The sequence below is a fragment of the Ictidomys tridecemlineatus genome, chromosome 5 (genome assembly GCF_052094955.1).
Source record: "Ictidomys tridecemlineatus isolate mIctTri1 chromosome 5, mIctTri1.hap1, whole genome shotgun sequence".
NCBI classification, from domain to species: Eukaryota; Metazoa; Chordata; class Mammalia; order Rodentia; family Sciuridae; genus Ictidomys; species Ictidomys tridecemlineatus.
This window is the reverse complement of record NC_135481.1, coordinates 48,071,695-48,098,427: the sequence shown is the minus strand read 5'-3', so window position 1 is coordinate 48,098,427 and position 26,733 is coordinate 48,071,695. Positions and strand designations below refer to the sequence as shown.

The 26,733-nt window shown below is 36.3% G+C and overlaps 3 protein-coding genes across 4 annotated transcripts; all 3 read left to right on the top strand.

The window, feature by feature from the left end:
• The first annotated feature begins 9,606 nt into the window (after window positions 1-9,606).
• LOC101968989 (olfactory receptor 11H6) lies at window positions 9,607-11,208 on the top strand. The gene is made up of 2 exons (XM_078049036.1): window positions 9,607-9,654; window positions 10,225-11,208. The coding sequence occupies exons 1-2, from the start codon at window positions 9,607-9,609 to the stop codon at window positions 11,206-11,208; spliced, it is 1,032 nt and encodes a 343-aa protein (XP_077905162.1).
• Window positions 11,209-16,450: 5,242 nt separating this feature from the next.
• On the top strand, window positions 16,451-17,395 carry LOC101959688 (olfactory receptor 11H7). The gene has a single exon (XM_005341398.3). The coding sequence runs from the start codon at window positions 16,451-16,453 to the stop codon at window positions 17,393-17,395; it is 945 nt and encodes a 314-aa protein (XP_005341455.2).
• Window positions 17,396-21,294: 3,899 nt separating this feature from the next.
• LOC101959982 (olfactory receptor 11H4) lies at window positions 21,295-26,006 on the top strand. 2 transcript variants are annotated; one of them, XM_021720877.2, is made up of 2 exons: window positions 21,295-21,319; window positions 25,075-26,006. In XM_021720877.2, the coding sequence occupies exons 1-2, from the start codon at window positions 21,295-21,297 to the stop codon at window positions 26,004-26,006; spliced, it is 957 nt and encodes a 318-aa protein (XP_021576552.2). The 2 variants fall into 2 exon arrangements, with proteins under 2 accessions (XP_021576552.2, XP_005341456.2); XM_005341399.3 differs by lacking the exon at window positions 21,295-21,319 and having other exon boundaries at window positions 25,032-26,006.
• The last annotated feature ends 727 nt before the right edge of the window (window positions 26,007-26,733 follow it).

The following is a 26,733-nucleotide window of genomic DNA, read 5'->3' as shown; positions in this document are numbered from 1 at the left end:
CCTTCTCAAAAATAGATCATATATTATGTCACAGGGCAACTCTTGGACAATATAAAGGATTAGAGATAATACCATGCATCTTATCTCACCATAATGGAATGAAACTGAAAATCAACAATAAAAGAAGGAAGGAAAAATCATGCATCACTTAAAGAATGAACAATAGGTTACTGAATGATCAATGGGTTATAGAAGACATCAAGGAGGAAATTAAAAAATTCTTAGAGATAAATGAAAACACAGACACAACATATCAGAATCTATGGGCACATTGAAAGCAGTTCTAAGAGGAAAATTCATTGCTTGGAGTTCATTCCTTAAAAAAAGAAAAAACCAACAAATAAGTGATCTCATACTTCATCTCAAAATCCTAGAAAAAGAAGAGCAAAACAAGTAGAAGGCAAGAAATAATTAAAATCAGAACTGAAATTAATGAAATTGAAACAAAAGAAACAATTGAAAAAATTGACAAAACCAAAAGTTGGTTCTTTGAAAAAATAAATAAAATCGACAGACTCTTAGCCATACTAATGAAGAGAAGAAGAGAGAGAACTCAAATTACTAGCATACGGGATGAAAAAGGCAATATCACAACAGACACTTCAGAAATATAGAAGATAATCAGAAATTATTTTGAATCCTTATACTCCAATAAAATAGAAGATAGTGAAGGCATCGATAAATTTTTTAAGTCATATGATCTTCCCAGATTGAGTCAGGAGGATATAGACAACCTAAACAGACCAACATCAATTGAGGAAATAGAAGAAACCATCAAAAGACTAAGAAAAGCCCAGGACAAGATGGGTATACAGCAGAGTTCTACAAAACCTTTAAAGAGGAACTAATACCAATACTTTTCAAGCTACTTCAGGAAATAGAAAAAGAAGGAGAACTTCCAAATTCATTCTACGAGGCCAACATCACCCTGATTCCTAAACCTGACAAAGACACTTCAAAGAAAGAAAACTACAGACCAATATCTCTAATGAACCTAGATGCAAAAATCCTCAATAAAATTCTGGCGAATCGGATACAAAAACATATCAAAAAAAATTGTGCACCATGATCAAGTAGGATTCATCCCTGGGATGCAAGGATGGTTCAATATACAGAAATCAATAAATGTTATTCACCACATCAATAGACTTAAAAATAAGAACCATATGATCATCTCAATAGATGCAGAAAAAGCATTCGACAAAGTACAGCATCCCTTTATGTTCAAAACTCTAGAAAAACTAGGAATAACAGGAACATGCCTCAATATTGTAAAAGCAATCTATGCTAAGCCTCAGGCTAGCATCATTCTGAATGGAGAAAAATTGAAGGCATTCCCTCTAAAATCTGGAACAAGACAGGGATGTCCTCTCTCACCACTTCGGTTCAACATAGTTCTCGAAACACTGGCCAGAGCAATTAGACAGATGAAAGAAATTAAAGGCATAAAAATAGGAAAAGAAGAACTTAAATTATCACTATTTGCAGGTGACATGATTCTATACCTAGCAAACCCAAAAGGGTCTACAAAGAAACTATTAGAGCTAATAAATGAATTCAGCAAAGTGGCAGGATATAAAATCAACACGCATAAATCAAAGGCTTTCCTGTATATCAGTGAAAAATCCTCTGAAATGGAAATGAGGACAAACACTCCATTCACAATATCCTCAAAAAAAATAGAATACTTGGGAATCAACCTAACAAAAGAGGTGAAAGACTTATACAATGAAAACTACAAAACCCTAAAGAGAGAAATAGAAGAAGATCGTAGAAGATGGAAAAATATACCCTGTTCATGGATAGGCAGAACTAACATTATCAAAATGGCGATATTACCAAAAGTTCTCTATAGGTTTAATGCAATGCCAATCAAAATCCCAATCTATTTTCTTGTAGAAATAGATAAAGCAATCATGAAATTCATATGGAAAAATAAAAGACCCAGAATAGCAAAAACAATGCTAAGCAGAAAGTGTGAATCAGGCAATATAGCAATACCAGACTTCAAACTATACTACAGAGCAATAGTAACAAAAACAGCATGGTACTGGTACCAAAACAGGCAAGTGGACCAATGGTACAGAATAGAGGACACAGAAACCAATCCACAAAACTACAACTATCTTATATTTGATAAAGGGGCTAAAAGCATGCAATGGAGGAAGGATAGCATCTTCAACAAATGGTGCTGAGAAAACTGGAAATCCATATGCAACAAAATGAAACTGAATCCCTTTCTCTCACCATGCACAAAAGTTAACTCAAAATGGATCAAGGAGCTTGATATCAAATCAGAGACATGGCATCTAATAGAAGAAAAAGTTGGCTACGATCTACATACTGTGGGGTCGGGCTCCAAATTCCTCAATAGGACACCCATAGCCCAAGAGTTAATAACAAGAATAAACAAATGGGTCTTACTCAAACTAAAAAGTTTTTTCTCAGCAAAAGAAACAATAAGAGAGGTAAATAGGGAGCCTACATCCTGGGAACAAATCTTTACTTACTCCTCACACTTCAGATAGAACCCTAATATCCAGAGTATACAAAGAACTCAAAAAAGTAGACAATAAGATAACAAATAACCCAATCAACAAATGGGCCAAGGACCTTAACAGACACTTCTCAGAGGAGGACATACAATCAATCAACAAGTACATGAAAAAATGCTCACCATCTCTAGCAGTCAGAGAAATGCAAATCAAAACCACCCTAAGATACCATCTCACTCCTGTAAGATTGGCAGCGATTAGGAAGTCAAACAACAAGTGCTGGCAAGGATGTGGGGAAAAGGGTACACTTGTACATTGCTGGTGGGACTGCAAATTGGTGTGGCCAATTTGGAAAGCACTATGGAGATTTCTTGGAAAGCTGGGAATGGAACCACCATTTGACCCAGCTATTCCCCTTCTCGGTCTATTCCCTAAAGACCTTAAAAGAGCATACTACAGGGACACTGCTACATCGATGTTCATAGCAGCACAATTCACCATAGCAAGACTGTGGAACCAACCCAGATGCCCTTCAATAGACGAATGGATAAAAAAAATGTAGCATTTATACACAATGGAGTATTACTCTGCATTAAAAAATGACAAAATCATAGAATTTGCAGGGAAATGGATGGCATTAGAGCAGATTATGCTAAGTGAAGCTAGCCAATCCCTAAAAAACAAATGCCAAATGTCTTCTTTGATATAAGGAGAGTAACTAAGAACAGAGTAGGGACGAAGAGCATGAGAAGAAGATTAACATTAAACAGGGATGAGAGGTGGGAGGGAAAGGGAGAGAGAAGGGAAATTGCATGGAAATGGAAGGAGACCCTCAGGGTTATACAAAATTACATAAAAGAGGAAGTGAGGAGAAAGGAAAAAAAATACAAGGGGGAGAAATGAATTACAGTAGAGGGGGTAGAGAGAGAAGAGGGGAGGGGAGGGGAGGGGAGGGGAGGGGGGATAGTAGAGGATAGGAAAGGCAGCAGAATACAACAGACACTAGTATGGCAATATGTAAATCAATGGATGTGTAACCGATGTGATTCTGCAATCTGTATATGGGGTAAAAATGGGAGTTCATAACCCACTTGAATCAAAGTGTGAAGTATAATATATCAAGAACTATGTAATGTTTTGAACAACCAACAATAAATTTTTTTAAAAAAAAGGACTGCATGGTAATCCTTTGTGTACATTTCACACATTTTGTTTATCCATTCATCTGTTGACAGACATCTAAGTTGATTCTATAAAAAGACTACTACAAATTATGCTGCAATGGATTTGGGAATGTATCTTCAACATACTTATTATAATCTTTTGTGTATGTACCCAGAAATGAGACTGCTGGATCATACAGTAACTCTAATTTTGGTTTTCTGAGGAACTTCCATACATTTTTCCACAAAGGTTGTGTTAATTCAACACCCAATAAGCAAGGATTCCATTTTCTTGATATATTTGCCAATGCTTATCTTATGTCTTTTTTTTAAGTAGGCAATTGTCTTTATTTTTTTATTGATTGTTCAAAACATTACAGAGCTCATGACATATCATCTTTCATACATTTGACTCAATTGGGTTTTGAACTTTGATAATAGACATTCTTACAGATATAAGGTGAAATATCACTGTGGTTCTAATAATTATAGATGTTGAGTATTTTTCCATATATTTGTTGGTAATGTATATGTTTTCTTTAGAGAAAAGTCTCCTCAGATACCTTGTTCATCTTTTAATTGAATTGTTTGTTTTCTTTCACTTAGTTGCTTGAGTTCCTTATATTTTTGGATATTAACCTTATTAGATGTATGGATTGTGAATATTTTCTCTTCATAGGTTAAATCTTCATTCTGTTGATTATTTCCTTCACTGTGAAAAAGATTTTTATTGTTATGTAATACCATCAAATTCTTTTCTTTTCTTTTTTCCCTAAATTTAGTGCATGTTTAAAGAGCTAAAATCAAAATCCAAATAATCAGGTTTTTCTGGCCTGAAAGGAAACATTTTTTTTAAATATCCAAAAGGAAAAGTGATAATTAAAAAAAAAAACCTAAATGTGGAAAAAAGAGGGTTATTACTTTTAAAGAAATATCCTCTTATTTGAACAAATTAAATCATTCTTTGTTGGAGCTGAATTATATGTAATTGTCTATTTTTGTTTTTTTCTGAGCTTTGGAGGTTATAGTTACTCGTGTGTGTGTGTGTGTGTGTGTGTGTGTGTGTGTGTGTGTGTGTGTGTGTTGTGCTGCGGATTGAACTCAGAGCCTTGTGCATACGAGGTAGGCACTATACCCAACTGAGCTATATCCCCAGCCCATGAAGTTGCATTTTAAAAATCATTGCCCAGACCAGTGTTGAGTAGTTTTCCACCTATATTTTTCTTGTAGTCATTTTACTGTTTGGGGTCTTATATTTAAGTCTTTAATTCATTTTGCATTTATTTTTAAAAATATTTTTAATGTAGATGGACACAATATCTTTATTCCACTTATTCATTTTTTTATGTTGTGCTTAGGATTGAACCCAGTGCTTTACGCATGCAAGACAAGTACTCAACCACTGATCCACAATCAGCCCCTTGCATTGATTGTTGTACATGGAGTGAGATAAAGGTCAAGTATCATTCCGTTGCATAGAGATATCCAGTTTTCCAGCACATTTATTGAAGAGATTGTCCTTTTCTCAGTGTGTGCACTTAGCACCTTTATGGACCATGTGCATTTACTCATGTAAGTGCATGGGTTCCTCTCTGAGCTCCCTACTCTATTCCTTTGATGGTTGAGTTTATTTTTATGCTAGTACATTGCTGTCTCAGTGACTATCATTTATAGTATAGCTTGAAATCAGGTTGTGTGATGCCTGCAGCTTTGTTCTTTTTGTTTATTACTGCTTTGACTCTTCAAAGTTTTTGTGAATAGTCAAGGGTTCTACCTGAATTTTAGAATTGCTTTCTCTATTTCTAAAAAAAATGACATTAGAATTTTTTAAATTATTTAAATTGATACATAAAATTCTACACATTTCCAGGGTACTATGTGATATTTTGATGAATGTATACATGTAAAATGATTCAGTCCTGGTAAATATACTTATCTCCTTGAACATTTATCATTTCTTAATGGTGAAAACATTCAAATATTTATATATGAACTACAAGAAAAGATTAGGCTGTTTCCATTCTTGGCTATTATCCATAGTGCTGTAAGGAACATAGCAGTACAGGTATCTCCTTGACATACTGATTTCATTTCCTTTGGAAAATTCCAGGAGTGGAATTGCAGGACCATAAAGTAGTTCTGGTTTTCATTTTGTGAGGAAATGAACTCTTTTCCATAATGGCTGTACTAATTCATATTCCCATCAACAGTGCATTGGATTATTCTAATCCATAAACACAGTATGTCTTTTCACTTTTTTGTGTTCTCTTAAGAAACTCATAAATGTTTTGTAATCTTCATTATAGACATCTTTCACTTCTTTGGTTAAATTTATTCCTAGCTATTTTGTAGCTATTATAAATGGATTTCTTTCTTTATTTTTGTTTCAGATAGTTCATAATTGGAATAGTAAAATGACTTACTTTTGTATATTTTTTAATCCTGCAGTTTTATTGAAATCATTTGTTCTAATTGTTTTTTGTTTTGTTTTGTTTTGTTTTGGGTGGAGTCTTTGAGGTTTTCTATATTTAAGACTATGCCATCTGCAAACAGACACAGTTTGACTTCTTCTTTTCCAATTTGGATGCATTAATTTCCTTCTCTGGACTTAATGGCTCTGGCTAGGTCTTACAGTACTATGTTAAATAAAAGTGGTGAAAGTGGGCATCCTTGTCTAGTTCCAAATCTTAGAAATAAAGCTTTCAGCTTTCCCCACTCAGTATATTAGCTTCTGGGTTATTATAAATGGGTTTTATCACATGTAAGTATTTATTCATATCTTTATATTTGAATCCAAAACAAGCATGTAAGCTCCTTGAAATTTTGGCCTTGTTTGTTCTCATCATCTATGGGTACTCAGTATTTAACCCAGAGTCTGACACACAGTAGGTACCTAATAAATGTTTGTCAATTACATGGCTTTTTTAAAAGAATAAAGCAATTCTATTTTTAAGAGTATGTTTTGAAAACATCCCACTTGCACACATGCACACTTGGCTACACATACATTCTCTCTCCTCCTCCATTAACCTCTCCCTTGCTACCCACAACCCCTACCCCACCGTTCAGAAATATCTGTTCTTTACAGAGAGAATATCTCCACAAAAAAAAGGAAAGTTTTCCTTGCCTCTTTGTCTCACTGTCAAACCCCTGGGGAAAATATAAACAGATTCTGGTAGAATGTATTGCATACACAGAAATACAGCCACAGGGAAAAACTGGGAAGCTCCCAGCAGACACAAGGGGGAACTGTGGATCCTATTCTGGAGAGATTTGTAAACTCTTAATAATCACTGACTTATAAAACACAGCTCATTTGGCTCAGAGTATTAAAAGATGTTAGGTCTCTCAAGTTGCAAATAATATTTTCCATCCATGAGTCAACTTTTTTACTACATAAAGGAGAAGATTCTTATGGCTGAGTTTCTCTCACATCTTTCTCTCCAAGTCAGAAATGCTATCAGGTATGTAAGGAAGTCAGCCTGCATCATTCACTGCGGTCAGATGACAAGAGCAGGCGGTTCTTCTGCAAATCCTTAAATTCTTTGTTGCTTTGTTCTTTGTCAGAACAGGTTAGGTTCTCCACTTCTCCCACCGTAGCCCTAAGGGAGCCTGGAGTGACACAAACACGCTAAGGGCTCACACTACAACTCAGGGAAAGTGGTGTTCAAATGTTTTAGATATTTTTGAGGAATCACTAAATTCCTTTCAGTTAAAATATGCATGACCTTGTACCACTTTGTAAATTAGTCAATGGACAAATTATCTTCCAACAGGAGCAATTAAAGCAGGTTGTTATTTTTTTAGAGTTGTTGTAAGTACAAAGAAAGAAAGAAACAAGTCAGTGGACTCTCTTTTCCTTTGGATTTGCCTATACATTAATCTCAAAAACATTTTTAAAAGAAGATGAATCCATGTACTTATAATTTAAAAAGAACTTATTTCAGGGCCAGTGGATTTAAATTCCCATATGTGGTTAGAGCTGTAGAGGAAGGTCTGGCTCCCTTCTCAGTTATACAAAATGAATTTCATGGTTGTTTGTCCTCTTCTCTCCAACTGTGCATTTGTACTATCTTTTGAGATGAACAGAAAGACAAAAGAGGTGAATTTAAATTTGCCCTGTGATCTGCTAATAGATGTAATTTAGAGGTGTAGGTTATAGAATTGATGCAGTGAGATTTTGAATCATCTGTGTAGTTTATCTTTCTCTGATCCTATATAGCTAAAATTTCACTCTGGCAGAAAAACATGTCAATAAGATCTTGGCTAGCATGAAATCAAATAATTACCAAAGTAGAAGTCAAGACTCAAGTTTTGGTTCCCAGTCACACACAATGCATTGGAAGGTACCAAGAATTTCCTGGTCTATGAGTAGGGTAAGTTAATTTGTGTCTCATGTTATTGCGTAGTATCTTAAAAAGCCTCAATATCTGTTTTGATACTAAATAAAAGTTGTCATGCCATCTGCACTATAGATTTATTTAAGTATTCCTAACTGGAATAAATATCTTTTATGACCCACAGTATACAGATGGGCACACTGCAAAACACACAGCTCAAGAAATTATCTATGCATGGGACTGATGATATAGCAGAATTTTTTGTAATATTTTTTTAGTTGTCAATGGAACTTTATTTTATTCATTTATTTTTAATGCAGTGCTGAAAATCATACCCAGTGCCTCAAACATGCTAGGCAAGTGCTCTACCACTGAGCTACAACCCCAGCCCTGTAGCAGCATTCTTGATTGCTTTGGCAAAATAAATTTGTAATGGGGGAAGAATTTTATTCTTTGTGTTCACTACTGTACCCCCACAATGATAGGAAAATAGTTAACAATAAATAAGTATTTGTCAAGTGCCTAAATAAAAAAATAAAGTATTACAATTTAAATTCAGCACCTAACCTTTTTATTTCAAGCTATTTTCAAACTCAGAATGATAGCATGTAGTCTGGTAAATGTAAGTATTATTATGGAAAGTATATTTGAAATTAAAATTCTTCTGGAAATTTTGGTACATGTGGTCATCATAATTATAATCCATTGAACTAAATCATTTGGAGAAAATGTACATTTTCATTTAAATCATGTTCATTAGATAAATGTTTTCATTATTCTAAAAATATTGTAAATTTAAATATCTAAAAATATTGTAAATTTAAATATATTGGCAATAAGACATTTATCATTCTGAATTTGTCCAGGTTTGATCAAGTATGAAGAAGCAAACCTCTTGATCTCTGCAGATTGTATAAATGGCATAAGTATGGAATTTTGTGAGTATCTTCACAGTGACATTAATAAATAATGTCATCAATTATCCTACTTTTAAAGACAATAGATTGTTAAATCTAAAATACTGATGTTGGCTTACTCAGTCAAATATCATACTTTAACCAAGAAATTTTAGGTCATAGAAATAAGCCTGAACCAATAGTTTTAAGAAAGTTGTTAGCAAAATATCCACTTCTTTAGTCTGGTCTCAACTCTTGATGCAACCAATATCAGAAAGATCTTTCTGGTCTCTGCACATCCTAAAGAGACCCTTCTATTAATTATTTAATTCATACTTAAAATAAAAGTAAGATGATCAAGAGATCTATTATAGAGTTTAGGGCTTAACTCTAGCAAAAATGAAGGCACATGGTTTTACATACTAGAGAAACAGACTTACCCAGCAGCAAGGTGTCTCACAAACCAAGCCACAATGTAGAAGAGTGCAGTTTGGGAAGTGGGGGTGAGATGAAGCCAGGGGAAACCATGGTCCACAAAAGAAATCATGTACAAGTGATATAACACCTGACTTCAATTACTTAAGACCCCACCACCACCATCATGAAAGGGAAATTAGACTTCCTTTGTATAGGTTCAGGAGAGTTTAAATTTACCTGGGGAGTGCCAAAATCAATGTGTAAAATTAATATAAGGAAACCAATTTTGCTCAACATGAACTACTCAGAGACCACCAGAGTTCCTCAGGAGAGGAATGAGCTGGTCTGTTCACCAAATCCAGACACTACTTGGGAAGAGTCTGATCTAGAAAGAACTAGGTAGGTAGTTCTCACAACATTTTACAGATTCTGAGGTGTTCTGCAGCACCTCCCTAAAAGTAACAAATGTAAGTGGGCTCAAGACTCTGATACCACAGTTCCAATCTTACTTGTTTTTTATTGGAGGTATCATTTGGCAGTTGTTTTTCATATTTACACTAAATTTTTCAGCGAAGTGAAAGGATGAGATCAAAGTTTATATTCATACATAGAATATACAAGGGGCAATGATTTTTACCATTAAAGATGAAACATTACTAGGACTTGGTGTTATAGGAACATTTGAAATTCATTGAGGTCTATTCCAAATCCATCCCCAAATATACTAGTATTTCTAGGATTTACTGAGTGCACATATCTAAGTGAAACCCTTAAATCTCTCTGAATATCAATTTTCTTATCTATGAAAGAGGAGGATAAAGTGGACCTCAAAGGCTCCTTAGGAAAACTAAATGAGATGGTGTAAAAATACTTAGTACATTTTCCAGTACTGTATGAGCAAAACCTTCAAAAGTACCTCATTGTTCACTTCTTGGTTACTTCTGTTTTTCTAACAGCTTTAGGATCCCAGAACAGAACAGTGCATTTTGTGACTGAGTTCATCCTCCTGGGTTTCCATGGTCAAAGGAAGATGCAAAGTTTCTTCTTCTCATTAATTCTGGTTCTCTATCTCCTGACCTTGCTGGGGAACGGAGCTATTGTGTACGCAGTGAAATGGGACAGGAGACTCCACACACCAATGTATATCCTCCTGGGAAATTTTGCCTTTTTAGAAATTTGGTATGCTTCCTCCACTGTCCCAAACATGCTAGTCAATATCCTCTCTGAGACTAAGACTATCTCCTTCTCTGGTTGCTTCCTCCAATTCTATTTCTTTTTTTCACTGGGTACAACAGAGTGTTTCTTTTTATCAGTTATGGCTTATGATCGGTACCTGGCCATCTGCCGTCCATTACACTACCCATCCATCATGACTAGGAAGTTCTGTGTAACCCTGATCTGCGTGTGCTGGGTGAGTGGATTCCTCTGCTATCCAGTCCCCATCGTCCTCATCTCCCAACTTCCCTTTTGTGGACCTAACATCATTGACCACATCGTGTGTGACCCAGGCCCATTGTTGGCCCTGGCCTGTGTCTCTGCTCCTTCCACTGAGCTTATCTGTTACACCTTCAACTCAATGATTATCTTTGGGCCCTTCCTCTCCATCCTAGGATCTTATACTATGGTACTCAGAGCTGTGCTTCGTGTTCCCTCTGGTGCTGGTCGAACTAAAGCTTTCTCTACATGTGGGTCCCATCTAATGGTGGTGTCTCTATTCTATGGAACCCTTATGGTGATGTATGTGAGCCCTACATCAGGGAACCCAGCAGGAATGCAAAAGATCGTCACTTTGGTTTACTCAGCAGGGACTCCATTCCTAAATCCGCTTATCTACAGTCTCAGAAACAAAGACATGAAAAATGCCCTTAAAAAAGTCCTGGGATTAATAACTAGTTAAAGCTGAGACCACTTTGAAATAAATGTTGCATAGGCCACTTTTCTTTTAAGAGGTTACAGAATTATTTTTATGGTTCAGAACAATGGGATTTACTGGTCATGTTCATCCACCTTCTACCTTTGTTCCCCCTCCCCCATACTTCCCTGTCCCTAGCAATCCCTCTTCTTCTTTCAGGTCAACTTCTTTTCTGCTATGGTCCTGGGGATTGAATCCAGGGTCTCATACATATGAAAGAGAACAAGCAATACTGCACTTTCTATATTTGGCTTATTTTGCTGAACAAAACGATGTCATCTAGTTCCATACATTTTGCTGCAAATGACAGTATTTCATATGTGTTTGTGTGTGTATACATACATATATATGCATACATATATACACATACCATGTATATACACACACACCATATATTCTTTATCCATTCATCTATTGATGAGCACCTAGGCTGATTGCATATCTTAACTATCTTGAATAGTGCCACAATAAATACCAATATGCAGATATCTCTCTTGTATCCTGACTTCATTTTCTTTGGTTATATACTAGGGAATGAGATTGCTAGATCATACAAATGTTCTCTTTTTAGAGTTCTGAGGAAACTCCATGCTTTTTTTTCCATAGAAGCTGTGGTAATTTACATTCTAAGTGTGTCATTTTTTTAAGAGAGAGAGAGGAGAGAGAGAGAGGAGAGAGAGAGAGAGAAGAGAGAGAGAGGAGAGAGAGAGAGAGAGAGAGAGAGAGAGAGAGTTTTTTAAAATTTATTTTTCAGTTTTCAGTGGACACATCTTTTATTTTTTTTATGTGGTTCTGAGGATCGAACCCAGAGCCCTGCACATGCCAGGGGAGTGCGTTACCACTTGAGCCACATCCCCAGCCCCTAAGTGTATCATTTTTGACCTTAGTTACTTATAATAATAGTAGAGAATGGCTTCAGTAAATGTGTTCTGATTCATACTTATAAGGAGAAGGAAAAACTTATCTTTTCCAATCCCTTAGCAGTTCTGTTTCAGCTCATTGGTGATAAATGCTCCATAAAATATTTTTAACATACATTAACATACATGGCCTCACTGAGTAATTACATTTTGTTCATATATATATATATGTATATATATATATATATAATCAACAATACATGTGTTTGTATGCATGTTTACATACATACATCCTTTTTCTATTATGTATATTTTATTTGCTGGTCTTAACCTTAGCTGATGTAAGAAATTAATTGCATGTGTATCTGAAGCCTTGGAAAAGAGTGTAATCTTTTAAATTCATTAAATAAATATTCTTAAAGATAACAGATTGAGAAGCCACTAAAAAAAAAAAAAAAAAAAAAAAAAAAAAAAAAAAACACTAGGAATGGACATCTTCCCTAGTTTGAAGCTGTCTTTCACACCAAACTTACAGTATTCATCACCGTTCTATGCTTCATGCCTCTATCACTTAGGAATAAGTGAAAAATTTCTTTCTGTAACCCAAAGCCCCATTCACTCTTCTCTCCTACTGACCCACAGTGTGAGCCTTATACTTTGTGATAATCAGCCCTCTCATTTTACCTCAAACACATTTACTCTCACCTGGAATCTCTATTCATATTGTTTCCTCCAAAGTCAATGTGATAACCTTCATATCTTGTGTAATATGGAATAACAATACCCTCAATATATTTTTATTTGTACAGTATAGGTAATGTGTTCATCTCAGGAGGCTACAGGGCAAAGTCTTGGTCATAAAAGTATTCAGAGAAAATTAATGAATTTCATATTTATACCCCAAACCTATCCTGAGACAGGAAGGTCATCAGCGAAGGACCACTCCTCTAAAATGAGAGTTCACTGTTTTAGTTATGACCATTTCACAATGAAATGAGAAATGCAAGGAAACTGGGCCACCAGTGCTAAGAGGCTTAGTGTATTTCTACCAAAGCAAGTTTGGCAACAGTGGTCAGAGGACATGGAGCATTTGGCTGTGACATTTCTTTGAAATCCAAAGTTTTATCTTTAAAAAAAATCGCAAATTGTACTTTCTAATCCCTAATATATAAAATTATTTTTCTGAGTAAAATTAGCCCTTCAGAAAGATATTTCATTAGGGACTCTGTGTATCCTGTGGCAAAATAATCTATCCCCTGTTTGAGAAACATGAGCTTAAGGAGACCACAGGGTCTCTCCCCAAGTTGATGTAGCATGCTATTTTTAATAATCCCCATAGATCAAGTTATTGAAGAATATCAATGAAACCCCCAGGCAACAAAGAAGAAAGTCCCTATGGACAACATGGAAAATTACAGGCTCACTGGAAGAGAGACCTGTGAATTCTCAACAGTGGCAAACATGAGGCATAAGTAGGACCAGCACAGAATCTCTACACAATGAAAAATAAGCCCCTAGGATCTTAGGGTACAAGGCAAGTAACATTAGTCATGCAAGAAGCTCTCACACTGGACCTCCACCTTAGAGCCAGGAAAGGAGAGATCTCTGTGCCCTCCATGCAGATGTCCTTCAGGATCATCTCGGAAAGATTTGTGGTATTAGGGGAAAAATAAAATTCCTCCGAGTGTTTAGATCACCATGGAATTCACGCACTCTAAAAATCAGTGCGCTGAGGGTTCACAAAGTCATTCCAGGTCTTCCCTCTCTTGGGAAATGGCTTAGGCACCCAGAAAGTTTCTAATTTTGTAGAGAAGTTGAGCAAACTGGTATGGAAATAGTTCTGTCCACTGAGACTGGAATAACATGGTGTGTTTTGTTTTATTTTGTTTTGTTTTTGTCTACTCTCAGTTCTATCTTCTTTAACCATTCCATTACTCATCTGCACCTGGAAAGAGTGACATTAAAAAAGAAAAGAAAAAGTCAAATTCATGTGTATGAAGGCTAAGATTTCATATAGAGTTTAATGATGGATATATTAGGAAATGCCTCTTACAAGTACATTGAAATTATCTGTGAAATTCATTTATCATGCTTTCCCTGCTGCTAAAAGTTTTTCTACAAGTTTGTTTGTTGTTTCTAATATCAGCCAAAGTAGTCTGTATCTTGAACACATAAACTAAGTCCTGTGCATCTAGTTTTAGAGTCAAAGTCTATGAATCTAAGTTCAGAATCCTGGCTGATGCTGTTACATTCAATGGTAAGTAGCTGCTCTCTGCTCTCTCCTCTGGTTGAGAAGTTTCTTGTCTGGAAAGATGGAAAATGTGTACAATTCCTATAGTGGGGAATCATTCTTTCATGGAACCTCACTAAGATGACCTTCAATGAAGGTTTGTTTAGTTCTTAATAATCATCCTAGTTGAAAAATCAAAAGTCATTTATCCTCATCTTTCAGTTTCCTTCTTATCTCGGTTTCTGGTCCACCAGATCACAGCCTGCTTTAACATGATCAGCTCAACAGGGAGGTTGTGCTGCTTCTAGATGGGTTTCATAGTTCACTTAATATATTACTAATTTATTGAGCCTGCAACAGCTGCATAATCATAAATATATTTATTTATTTAATGTGATTTCAATAACAGGAGAGGTTTTTTATTTACATTCAATGAGTACTATAAATTTTATATATAGATATGTGTATACACACACGCACACACACACACACACACATATATATATATATAAAGAAGGTTTAAGTCTAACTCTTCTCATCAATCAAAAATGTTAACAGTTTCTTGTTAAATTTTTTTTTGGCTATCACAATATGTTAAAAATACCATTGTACTCTTTTCTCTGAGTTGTTTTTGATTCATAAAAATATATCTTCTTGGGCTGGGGCTGTAGATCAGTGGCAGAGTGCTTGCCTTGCATTTGTGAGGCACTGGGTTCAATCCTCAGCACCACAAAAAATAAATAAAAATATGTGTGTGTGTGTGAGTGTGTGTGTGTGTGTGTGTGTGTCTAGTAGAAGTAGAAGTAGTTGTAAATGGACAGCATGCCTTTGTTGTAGATCTATAGATAGATAGATATCTTCTTTGGTAATGATCTAAGGAAACAAGGAAAATTTTTAGAATGTGAGGAAATTAATTTTTGAAACAACATGTTTGTCTTGTACTTTGTTACTTTGAATATTGAGGGGTTTTTTAAAATGAACTAAAACAAAATTTCCCAAATAATGGATTTTAAGGGAAAATTCTGGCAGCATTAATAGAAAAAACTTTAAAAAAGAAACTCTTTTGTTATTGTAAATTTTTTTCTTCAATACCTCTACGTTACATTTGTCTTCCAATGAAATGCCTCTTTTTAAATGTATGTGAATTATGATTAATTACCATGTGAAATTAATCATCAAGGAATGACTAATAATGACTTTTCTTTGCTAAAAGAAAATGATTAATTACCTAATTCTAAATGAGCTACAGCATCATATAAATCTCTTTAATTGGATAAAACAAAATATATTTTAAAAATTCCATGTGTATATCCTCATTGGTTTTCTTCTAGTATTTTAAAAAACTGATTGAAGATGAATTTTCCTAATGGTAAAAGCTCCAGAAAAAATCTGAAATAATGTCAAAGCACAAGCCACTATAATTTGTAGTAAGCCTCAAATTCAAATCTTTTGAAAATGATGGCATACACTGCATGCAGTAACATACCTATAATCTCAGTAACTTGGGAAGCTGAGGCAAGAGGATCACAAGTTCAAGGCCAGCCTGGCAACTGAGCAAGACCTTGTCTCAAAATAGAAATTTTTAAAAAGGGCAGGAAAATGTAGCTCAGTGGTGGATCACCCTTGGTTTCAGTCTCTAGAACAACAACAAAAAAAAAAGTAAAGAAAGAAAGAAAGAAGAAATGATGGCATACATGTCCTCATATTTTGAAGTGAATAGCACTATATAATTGTCGTGTATGAGTAGCTTTCACTGAAAAACAAACTACATATAAAACAAATCATTTTTACCTCTATTTCAAAATTTCTGTCTCCTTCCCACCCCAACACTGGAGATGAAAACCATGGCCTCGAACATGATAGGGTAGGCACTCTACCACTGAGCTAAGGAGGATGAAATTTAACTGAGTTTTGTCTAGTGCTACCGCAAATTCAAACAACCTAGAATTTATGGGAAAAAAAATAATTAGGCCAAAGGGCACATTCAGAATAGGGCAGGATTTGTTTAAGACTTGTTTTAGAACAGCCAGTATCTTTGCCTGCATGAGTCAAACTCCTTGTCTCAAGAAAAGCTTCAAGACATTTCAGCAGCAAAGTAAATCATTATTATCTATTTTCTCTCCAGAGTCAGGGAATCATGAATAAGTCAGAGAGAGCTACAGTGGCACATTTTATCCTATTGGGCTTTCCTGGTCCCTGGAAAATGCAGATCACCCTTTTCTCAGTGATTTTCTTGGTCTACATGTTGACTCTGAGTGGGAACCTGGCCATCATTTGTGCGGTGTGGTGGGACCACCGACTCCATACTCCTATGTACATACTCCTAGCCAACTTCTCCTTCCTGGAAATCTGGTATGTGACTTGTACAGTACCCAACATGCTGGTCAACTTTCTTTGGGAAACTAAGACCATATCCTTCTCTGGCTGCTTCACTCAGTTCTACTTCTTCTTTTCCCTGGGCACAACTGAATGCTTCTTCCTCTGCATCATGGCTTATGATCGGTATCTGGCCATCTGCCGCCCGCTGCACTATCCCTCCATCATGACTGGCCAGCTCTGTGGTATTTTGGTGTCACTTTGTTGGTTCATTGGTTTCCTTGCATATTCTATTCCCATTTTCTTCATTTCTCAACTTCCTTTCTGTGGTGCCAACATCATTGATCACTTTCTGTGTGATGTGGAACCGCTGATGGCATTGTCCTGTGATCCAACACCCATTGTAGGCCATGTATTTCATTCTATGAGTTGTTTCATCATCATTCTCACCATTTTATATATCCTTGGATCCTACACCCTGGTGCTCAGAGCTGTGCTGCAGGTTCCCTCTTCAGCTGGACGACAAAAGGCCTTCTCTACCTGTGGATCTCACTTGGTTGTGGTGTCTCTGTTCTATGGAACTATAATGGTGATGTATGTGAGTCCCACATCTGACAACTCATTTGCCATTCATAAGATCATCACACTGATATACTCTGTGGGGACACCAGTCTTAAACCCTTTCATCTACAGCCTACGGAACAAGGACATGAAATGTGCCCTCCATCATGTCATCTGTGGTATGAGAATTATCCACAGCTCATGATAGGGTTTGAATAACCCAGTGACACTCTTTGCACAAGTTGAAGGCTAATTATAGCCATCATAGTCCTTTTGTGTAAATCAAATTCACTATCTAATCATATTTTGATGAGCTTCCAGTTTCAGAAATGTGTTTCCAGGATCTCACACCAGGCAGAATGGCAGTCATCAAGAATACAAACAATAAGAAATGCTGGAGAGGACTGGGGAAAAAGGAACACTTTTACACCACTGGTGGGACAACAGTATAAATTAGTACAGCCACTGTGGAAATCAGTATGGAGGTTCCTCAAGAGACTAGGCATGGAATAACCATATGACCCACCTATGCTACTCCTCAATATTTATCCTAAAGAATTAAAGTCACCACACTATGGTGATACAAGCACACCCATGTTTATAGAAGCATAATTCACACTAGCTAAACTATGGAACCATGCAAGTGTTCATCAACAGAATGGAAAATAAAATGTGGTATATATACACAATGGAGTTTAATTCAGCCATAAATAAAAATAAAATTATGTCACTTGCAGGACAATGGATGGAATTTGAGAATATTATATTAAGCAAAATAAGCCAAACTCAGAAGGTCAAGAGTCACAGTTTTACAGGTGGAAGTCAGTAAGGAAAAAGGAAAATAAAGGTGAAGCAGAGTGGAAGGGCTAATGAAAATTGAAGATAGTTCAGTAGAGTAGAGGAAAGGTATGGGGGAGGGAGGGAGGGAGGTAAAGGGGAAATACTGGGCAGTGATATTGACCAAATTATATTGTATATTTTATACATGTACAAACATAAAACAACAAACCCCACCATTGTGTGCAATTATAATGCATCAGCAAAAAAAAAAATGTGTTTCAGGGGAAAAGATGAGCTCCAAACCTACAGAAAAAAATAACTTTTAAAAAATCTTAATTTCTTGGGCTGGGGATATGGCTCAAGTGGTAGCGCGCTGGTCTGGCATGCGTGCAGCCCGGGTTCGATCCTCAGCACCACATACAAACAAAGATGTTCTGTCCGCCGAAAAACTGAAAAATAAATATTTAAAAATTCTCTCTCTCTCTCTCTCACTCTGTCTCTCACTCTCTCTTTAAAAAAAAATCTTGATTTCTACTTCCAAAAAGGGTCTGTCCACATAACTTTTTAAAGAGATAAATCAGTTATTTGTTTTCAGATTGTCTATTGATTCTGTAATAAGACACATAACAACATGCCTGTTGTCCTGGATTCTTTTTTGGGGGGGTGGGGTTACTGGGAATTGAACCCAGGGGCACTTTACCACTGAGTCACATCCCCAGTCCTTTTATTTTCTTTTTTATTTTGAGACAGGGTCCCCCTAAATTGATTAAAGCCTCACCCAATTGCTGAGGTGTCTGTTTCCCAAACCACTGGAATTACAGATGTGCACCACCACACTCAACTGTCCTGAATTTTTGACAACACATCATTGTTGGATTCACTAAGTATGACTTCAACTTCACAATTATTAGTTCATAATCCTCATCAACTGTGTATTAGGGGAAGCTGGAAATCAGGCTGAATCCATGAGTGAGGATAACTTCAGTGAGAGTTGTGGATAGGAAATTCCTCTCAGTGAAGTGACAGACACCACTCAGAGGGTTTGGCCTTGTCCCCTGGAGTTGATAGACACCTGGACTGTCCCTGATTCATATCTGAAAAAAAAAAGTGCTGATGGTGAAAGAGTTGGCTCTGAAAGCAGAGCCCGAGTGATGCACACAGCAAGAGCAAACTCTATTTCCACTATATATAGAATGCCCTTATCTGACCTCATTAGACCCCATGGAAGACAACTTGGGCCATCTTGAAAGGGATTCCACCCAAAAGTACCACTCGGAGAAGTAAAGCAATCCCAAAAGTGAGTTCACAGGGAGTAAGTAGGTCACCAGAAAACAGGATGAAAGAAGTTGTAAGTAGCCAGTCAGTGAAAAAACATTGGGGAGCCCCCTCCCCCCCCCTTCCCACCATGTATGTGTGTGTGTTTGTGTGTGTGTGTGTGTGTGTGTGTGTGTGTGTGTGTATCCATAGCTACACCAGTCAAGGAATAGCCTTTTGGCCTTGACTTCTCAACTTCTCCCCAACCTTGAACTTAGAGTAACTGAAAGCATCATAATAATATAGGGAGAAAGAAAAAAAAGATCAGAGGGAACAAAAATAAACTGAGCTTGGATTAAACCCAATTTGGAGAAGTTTTAACTTGAATTTAAAAATTAAAATTCTGATTTTAGACTGTACTGGACTTTACAATATCTGGATGAGAAGATGATGTATTGATACTAAACAAAGTCATAAAAGCTATTATACTGGCCCAAGGTATTAGCCATAGGTGGAGTTAAATAGATCATCAGGAAGTGTTTAAAATAGACATGTTGGGAAGAAAAATAAAGTTCCTTTAAGTTTATACCCTAAGTTTAAATTGTGCAATAAGACAGTTAACAGATGTAAATGTTGAAACATTGCTATAGCCTAGAAGAAAAAGAAAAGCTCTTACCTGACAGATCAAGAGGTATCTCCTTGAAAATCCCCCGGGGTGATTAAGAACACTAAGCTTCAGGATGGGCAGAGGGGCCTAAAAAAGGTGGGAAACAGAATCAGAAAATCTGCTTAGTATCGTCCATGTCCCACACTAGCAATGGAATTGGGATCACTCTGAATGGTTTGGGTTGGCGGCGAAAAGACCACATGGACACGGAAGCAATTTTTCACAAAGCGGAGGTTGCGGTCTGCTCTGTGACCTCAAAGTCCTCTTCCACACTGGAAGGCAAGAGAGTGAGTGCACCTGGAACCCTTTTATTTATAGAGAAAAGGCATTTTATATAATATTCTAACCAAATAAGTCAGGAGATAAGGTTTCAAAAGGTGTTGCCCAATCCCACTGGGTAACGCTCAAGTACTGAACTGAAGCACTTCATTGAGAGCGAAGGTAAAGGCCACTTGCTTTGCACAGCGCGTGGGTAGAAATGCCAGTCCAATATCCCCTTTATTCAAGGCTGAGAGGGGATGCTTAGCTCATGGGCAGGGCGGCACCCCACAGCTTAGGATGGTGCCAAAGACAAACTTGAACTGCCCATCTCAATTTTTCTTTAAACCAGCCCTAATAGTTCAATGATCCAGCTGAATTCTTTAGCTCAGAGGGATAGAAAATGTTTTTTATAAAACTCAATGACTCATAGTATCCTATTGCTGCAACTTACTAGATGTTGAGTTTGTAATTGTGTCTAGCAAACACCTGCTCTTTCATTAATATTCAACACAGATATCACTTCTGGAAAGCCTTTTTCACATCACCAAACTGTTCCATGTGTCATCTAGGTGTCATAAGAGACTTAAGCGTGTCTTATGTGTCTGTGTCTCTTTCCCTAGACTATAAACCCTTTGAAGAAAGACAGTATCTTGTTTTTTCAGTCCTAACAATAGCAAAGTGCTTGACGCAGAATAACATGGGAAAGGAACAGTTTGGAAAACTGTGTCAGTGGGCCAGTTCTTGAACCAATCCTCCCAGGAAGTAAATATGGATTTGTCATAAAATCATTAACTGTTTAGAATTTTAATACTTATGAAACATATGTTTTAAATCCACACATGGATATGAATCTTTACTGCAAAATAATGCATGCTTATCATAAAATTTTCAAACAACACAGATAGTATAAAATTAAAGGCAAAAGTACTCACCCTCCCTCCACAATCCCTCTGCCCACAAATAACAGAATTAATACTGATGTAAATTATTATGCATATATATGCATGCAAATGCATAACCACATATGGTTTTATTAGAACCAATTGAACTAATTCAGAATTCTATATCATCAGAATACCCACCCTTGGAAATATTTGGTCTCCTACTCTTCTCCAATCTGAAATTCTTTCTAATCCAAGGGAATGAAATCCTGGTCTCATAACATTTGCCACTGCTGCCTTCTGGAAGTTAGTTCTCTTAACTTTTATGAGTCATTAATATAAGCTACCTGATTTTCTTATCCCCCACTACTCATTAAAGGAGTCCATCCTCTGTCTTGTGTGTGGAGCCTTGCAACTTAAAATACTAGAGCTTCATCTGGAAATTAGTCAAAAATTCCAAATCTCAGGTAATACTCCAGAGTTTTGGAATAAGAATCTGCAGCATAACACAATCCTCCAGGTGATTCATATGCACATTAAAGTTGGAGAACCACTTGTCACTTGGAGAAGTACAAAAAATATGAAGCCTGGGCTCACATGAGAGATTCCGATTTGTCTACCATAAATCCTGGATATCAAGAGTTTTCCCCAGTGGTGCTAAGATGAGAAGACAAGGCTGAAAATCACTGATCTAGACCATTGCTACTTAGTATAGCCTGGTGAACTAGCAAAGTCAACATTACCTAAAAGCTTGTCAAAAAATTAGACTCTCATGTCTCAACTCTGTAGTGTGAAGAGTGTCACTGAATATCAATTTCACATACAATCTCAACCTCTATGAGATAGATCAACATTTTCAGATTCTACATGAGTAAGATCATACAGTACTTGTGTTTCTGTCCCTATTTCACTTAATACAATGATCTCTAGTTCTATCGATGTTGTTGCCAATGGACTTAATCTTCAAGTAACCAAGAGAATATAGAGTTCTGTTTAAGTTGAAGTATTTTAAGCTAGAGTGGAAAGGTTTTCTCACAAACATCTCAGTATTAGAACTGCAGTCATACATAAAACTACCATTGATGCCCTCGAAAGTGATTCCTTAATGAAATTCAATCTCTTTCCAATAGAAAGCCTCCTAAAATTTATCTGGTATTTCCCCTGGATCTTCTCTTTTCTTAACGCTAGCCTATATACTAGAGTTAATATAGAGAGAAACAAGGCAAGTCCCAAAGGTTAGAAATAGAATGCACTCCAGGGAAAGAAGGAGAGCCTCAGAGATCACTTGGGGAGGTACCCAGGGGTGTTTTACAGTAATTCCTGAAATGAAACGGATTTAATATCCTTCACATGTCAAATGATTCTGCAGACTCCTGGAAAACAAGTCTCTGGAGTTTCCAGAAATTAAGTGCAATGAACCATATACAATGCCTGGTATTACCTGGACTTTTTCTCATAGAGCCAGGGAGGAGATGCTTGATGCTGAGGTGATGTTCAAATCCACCATACCCACCCCTCTCTCCAAGCTGATCCAGGAAAGCCGTCTGCATGTGTGAGAGAAAAAGGCTGAGGGTCCCTATTACAACTCCTTCTGTAGTGCATTAGAGTGCCTTTTACTTTATCAGTCTGGAGAAGTTCAAAGGAGGTAATGTAATAGTGTAATATAAAAGTTCCATATGTGAATACAGGACACACACTCATTGAATGAAAAGTTACACCCCATGGCTGAGTCACACTTGTAAAATGAGGAGTTAGAACGGGTCATTATACAGTTTCTTTCAATTCTGTGGTTTCATAGCTAAGACTATAAGAGATAATCTTTCAGAAAACAATCTCATTTTTCAGGAATAATCAAGTGACATGTTTCTTCTCTCAGGCTACCTATGAAGAGAACATACTGAGGGTCATTTGGAAGGAGGCTATCTAAGTAAGCTACCATACTTGCAGTAGGTGGACTGGTGTGTTGATAAGTTCATTGTTTTCTTGCACTGGAGAGGAAAATTTTTTAAAAAAAACTGTTTCCCTAGGATTGTAGGCCAGATAATGATTTATGAATCTCAAAAACATGAGAAACATTACGTTCATGGCATAAAAATGATGAAGATTTTAGTCTACTAACCTCACTGTTTCCAAGAAAGTAATTTTGGTAATTTTAGAGTATGGGATTATGTAGAAGTTTGTTGACTCAGTTCATTATAATCAATGTGAAAACTCTGGAATTGATTACTCTGGTTTTTCCTTTAAACTCTCCTCCTCTTTGATTATTTCATTAAGTAGCTACACTTTTCCCAGAGACGTGAGGAAAAAGAATAATAACGTTGCTGCTGATAAATCTCTTACAAGGTGTGGTGGTAGAAAAGATGAAATGTGATGTGAAGTTGTCAGTGTACAAGGGATGGCATCCAGAACTGTTAGTCACATTAAGCAGGCACAGCCCATTTCTCAGAACAAATGACAGGAGTCTCAGACCTCATAATTCTCATTTCCGGTTTAAATCTATGAGCCTAGACTGGTCCCTGACCTCAAGCAGAAAAAATGAATCACCTGTTGAGCAGCTAAGTCAAGGAATATGTTAAACAAATGTATTTGAATTCACCAATAATTGGAAAGCTGGACAACATTAGAGCTTGGATGCTCAAAACTTCCCTTTTTGTGCTTCCTTTAAAACTATGAACAAGGGACTAGTGATATTGAAGTGGATCATATATGAGCCTTCCTTCAAGTTCTGTGTTTTTTAATTGTCTTTCAAATTCTTTTCTCTTGCATTCCTGGAAAAGTTACTGACCTCCAATACACAAGACAAGAAATCTGAAATTAACAAAAGCTCAATATTGAAACTACCATATTTTTAAAAACTCTTAATAGGTTCATTTTAAATACTAACCAGTTACAAGATTGGTTTAAACATAAGTATTTATAAATTTTACTTGTTCAATTCTTAAATACATAAGTCCTTTGCTATCCAAGTATTTCAAAATGTCCCTTTTCTTTCAGTAAAATTAATTCCAACAGATAAAATTGTAGCTAAAATTAATTCCAACAGATAAAATTGTAGCTAAAACCCCATTGATCTCAGATTCTTTTAGGAAAAAAAAACTTTATTTTTATCATCCACAAAGCTTACTAAATAAACTAAACCCTTGTATCAACAACATAATTTCCTTTGTTACATCTAGGTGGGATTTGAAAATGATAAGTAAGATAGTCTTGTTTTTTTTTGTTTGTTTTCTTTTTTTGTTGTTTTTGGTTTTGTTTTGCATAGTGTGTATAAAAAAACACTTAACCTCTCTGTGCCTTGGTTTTCTCATCGTTAAATGAGGATAAGAATATTACTTTCTTCATAGGCTTGTTGTGAGGATTAAATGAAAAAAAAACATTAAAATGAACATATAATAGGTAAAGATATTTGAAAAAATAATACTTATTCTTTGAAGTAAAGATATTTGATAGAATAAGGATTTTTTAGGTGTTATTCAACTGGCTAAAGTGAAATTTAAAAACAAAACCCTTAAAGGAAAATTTAAGAGCAGCTCTCAGTGGTGGGTATAATAATGTCTATGACAATTCAGTTGGTTAGACTGTTCTGAAAGGCCAATGTCCTATTGTGAGTTTTATTTCCATGTGGTAGTGTACTGATTTCTTGTTACCAAAGGTCTAGTTTGGGCTGACTAAGATAAAATAAAATATTGTGTGCATGAGGACTCATAATCAACATTGAAAAAACAAATCAAAAGCTGAAAAGCTCTTGTTAAAACTCCAAGGGGGAATAAAAAGAAATCTATCTAACTGTACCACTGGTATATAAAATCCTAGTTGTGTTGGATTATAGAGAAATAATACTGAGATTTATAACCACAATAATTTCAAGTATGATAGGATTTGTTTCCAGATGGTCTCAGAATATTCATATAGTTTCCTGTATGCTCAAGTTTCCTCCTCAGTAAAGAGATTTTAAGTCCAAGAGACAGGTTGAAAGCAAGGAAATTTGGATTAAACTCATGTCTTTCTTCTTCATAGATTTAGGTCCCATGAACAGATCAGCATCACATACTGTGACCGAGTTTGTTCTCCTGGGATTTCCTGGTTGCTGGAAGATACAAATTTTCCTCTTTTCGTTGTTTTTGATGATATATATCTTGACTTTGCTGGGAAATGGCGCCATCATCTGTGCAGTTAGATGCGACCCACGGCTACACACCCCGATGTACTTTCTGCTGGGAAATTTTGCCTTCCTTGAGATCTGGTATGTTTCTTCCACTGTTCCTAACATGCTAGCCAACATTCTCTCCAAGACCAAGGCCATCTCGTTTTCTGGGTGCTTCCTCCAGTTCTATTTCTTCTTTTCACTGGGCACCACTGAATGTCTCTTCCTGGCAGTCATGGCTTATGACCGATACTTGGCCATCTGCCGTCCACTGCACTACCCTACCATCATGACTGGAAGGCTCTGTAGCACACTGGTATCTTTATGTTGGCTCATTGGATTTCTTGGATATCCAATCCCCATTTTCTTCATCTCCCAACTCCCTTTCTGTGGCTCTAATATCATTGATCACTTCCTGTGTGACATGGATCCATTGATGGCTTTGTCCTGTGCCCCAGCTACCATTACTGAAACTATTTTTTATGCTCAGAGTTCCCTTGTCCTCTTTCTTACTATTACGTACATTTTTCGATCCTATACTCTGTTGCTCAGAGCTGTTTTTCAGGTCCCTTCTGCAGCTGGCCGACGAAAAGCCTTCTCTACTTGTGGTTCTCATTTAGTTGTGGTGTCTCTTTTCTATGGGACAGTCATGGTAATGTATGTGAGCCCTACATATGGCATTCCAACTTTGATGCAGAAGATTGTCACATTAGTATATTCAGTAATGACTCCCCTTTTTAATCCTTTGATCTATAGTCTTCGTAATAAGGACATGAAACTTGCCCTAAGAAATGTCTTGTTTGGAATGAGAATTGGTAAAAACTTATGAGTCAAGAATGCATAACCCAAGTTATAATGAAGATCGAGGTGGAGGTGTATTAGTTCTTTCAGTGCCACCTGGTCCTCAGTTTAAGTAGTCAGAGATCATATATTTCACCTGGAATTGTGCCCAGTATAAATATATTTTTGGTACTAACTACTTAAACCTTACTGCACCAGTCTTCAACACCTAATGAAATTTGTTCAAGCCTGTCCTGATTGGAAAGATCAGACAGGATTGCTGAATAAGATAAAATGGATGATTTTGTGCATGAGGACTCATAATCAACATTGAAAAAAACAAATCAAAAGCTGAAAAGCTCTTGTTAAAACTCCAAGAACAAATAAAAATAAATCTATCTAATTGTACCACTGGTATATAAAATCCTAGTTGTGTTGGATTATAGAGAAATAATACTGAGATTTATAACCACAATAATTTCAAGTATGATAGGATTTGTTTCCAGTTGGAAACAAATGTGAGATGCTCTCCTACTAAGATGGCTGATGGTTTATCATTGTATATCTTATTTTTCCCTGCAACAAGACAATAAAACAATGCGGTTCAACTATAGATGCATTCCTGGTAGTCTCTGCATGGTAGGAACCAGCAGAACTACAATAGAAAGCATACTGTAAGACTTAAAAAGAATTTTTTGAGACGCTAGGGATATAGTTTAGTGATAGCTTGCTTAGCTTGCATGAGGTCCTGGGTTCAAACCCCAACACCACCCCAA

What these genes read in the sequence shown, in the direction of transcription:
- LOC101959688 (XM_005341398.3), top strand. Translation starts at nt 16,451, where the DNA reads ATGAATAAGTCAGAGAGAGCTACAGTGGCACATTTTATCCTATTGGGC.
- LOC101959982 (XM_005341399.3), top strand. Translation starts at nt 25,032, where the DNA reads ATGTCTTTCTTCTTCATAGATTTAGGTCCCATGAACAGATCAGCATCA.
- LOC101968989 (XM_078049036.1), top strand. Translation starts at nt 9,607, where the DNA reads ATGAACTACTCAGAGACCACCAGAGTTCCTCAGGAGAGGAATGAGCTG. An exon ending in CTCAGGAGAGGAATGAGCTG is followed by an intron (nt 9,655 to 10,224) that starts GTCTGTTCACCA and finishes AACCTTCAAAAG; the next exon opens with TACCTCATTGTTCACTTCTT.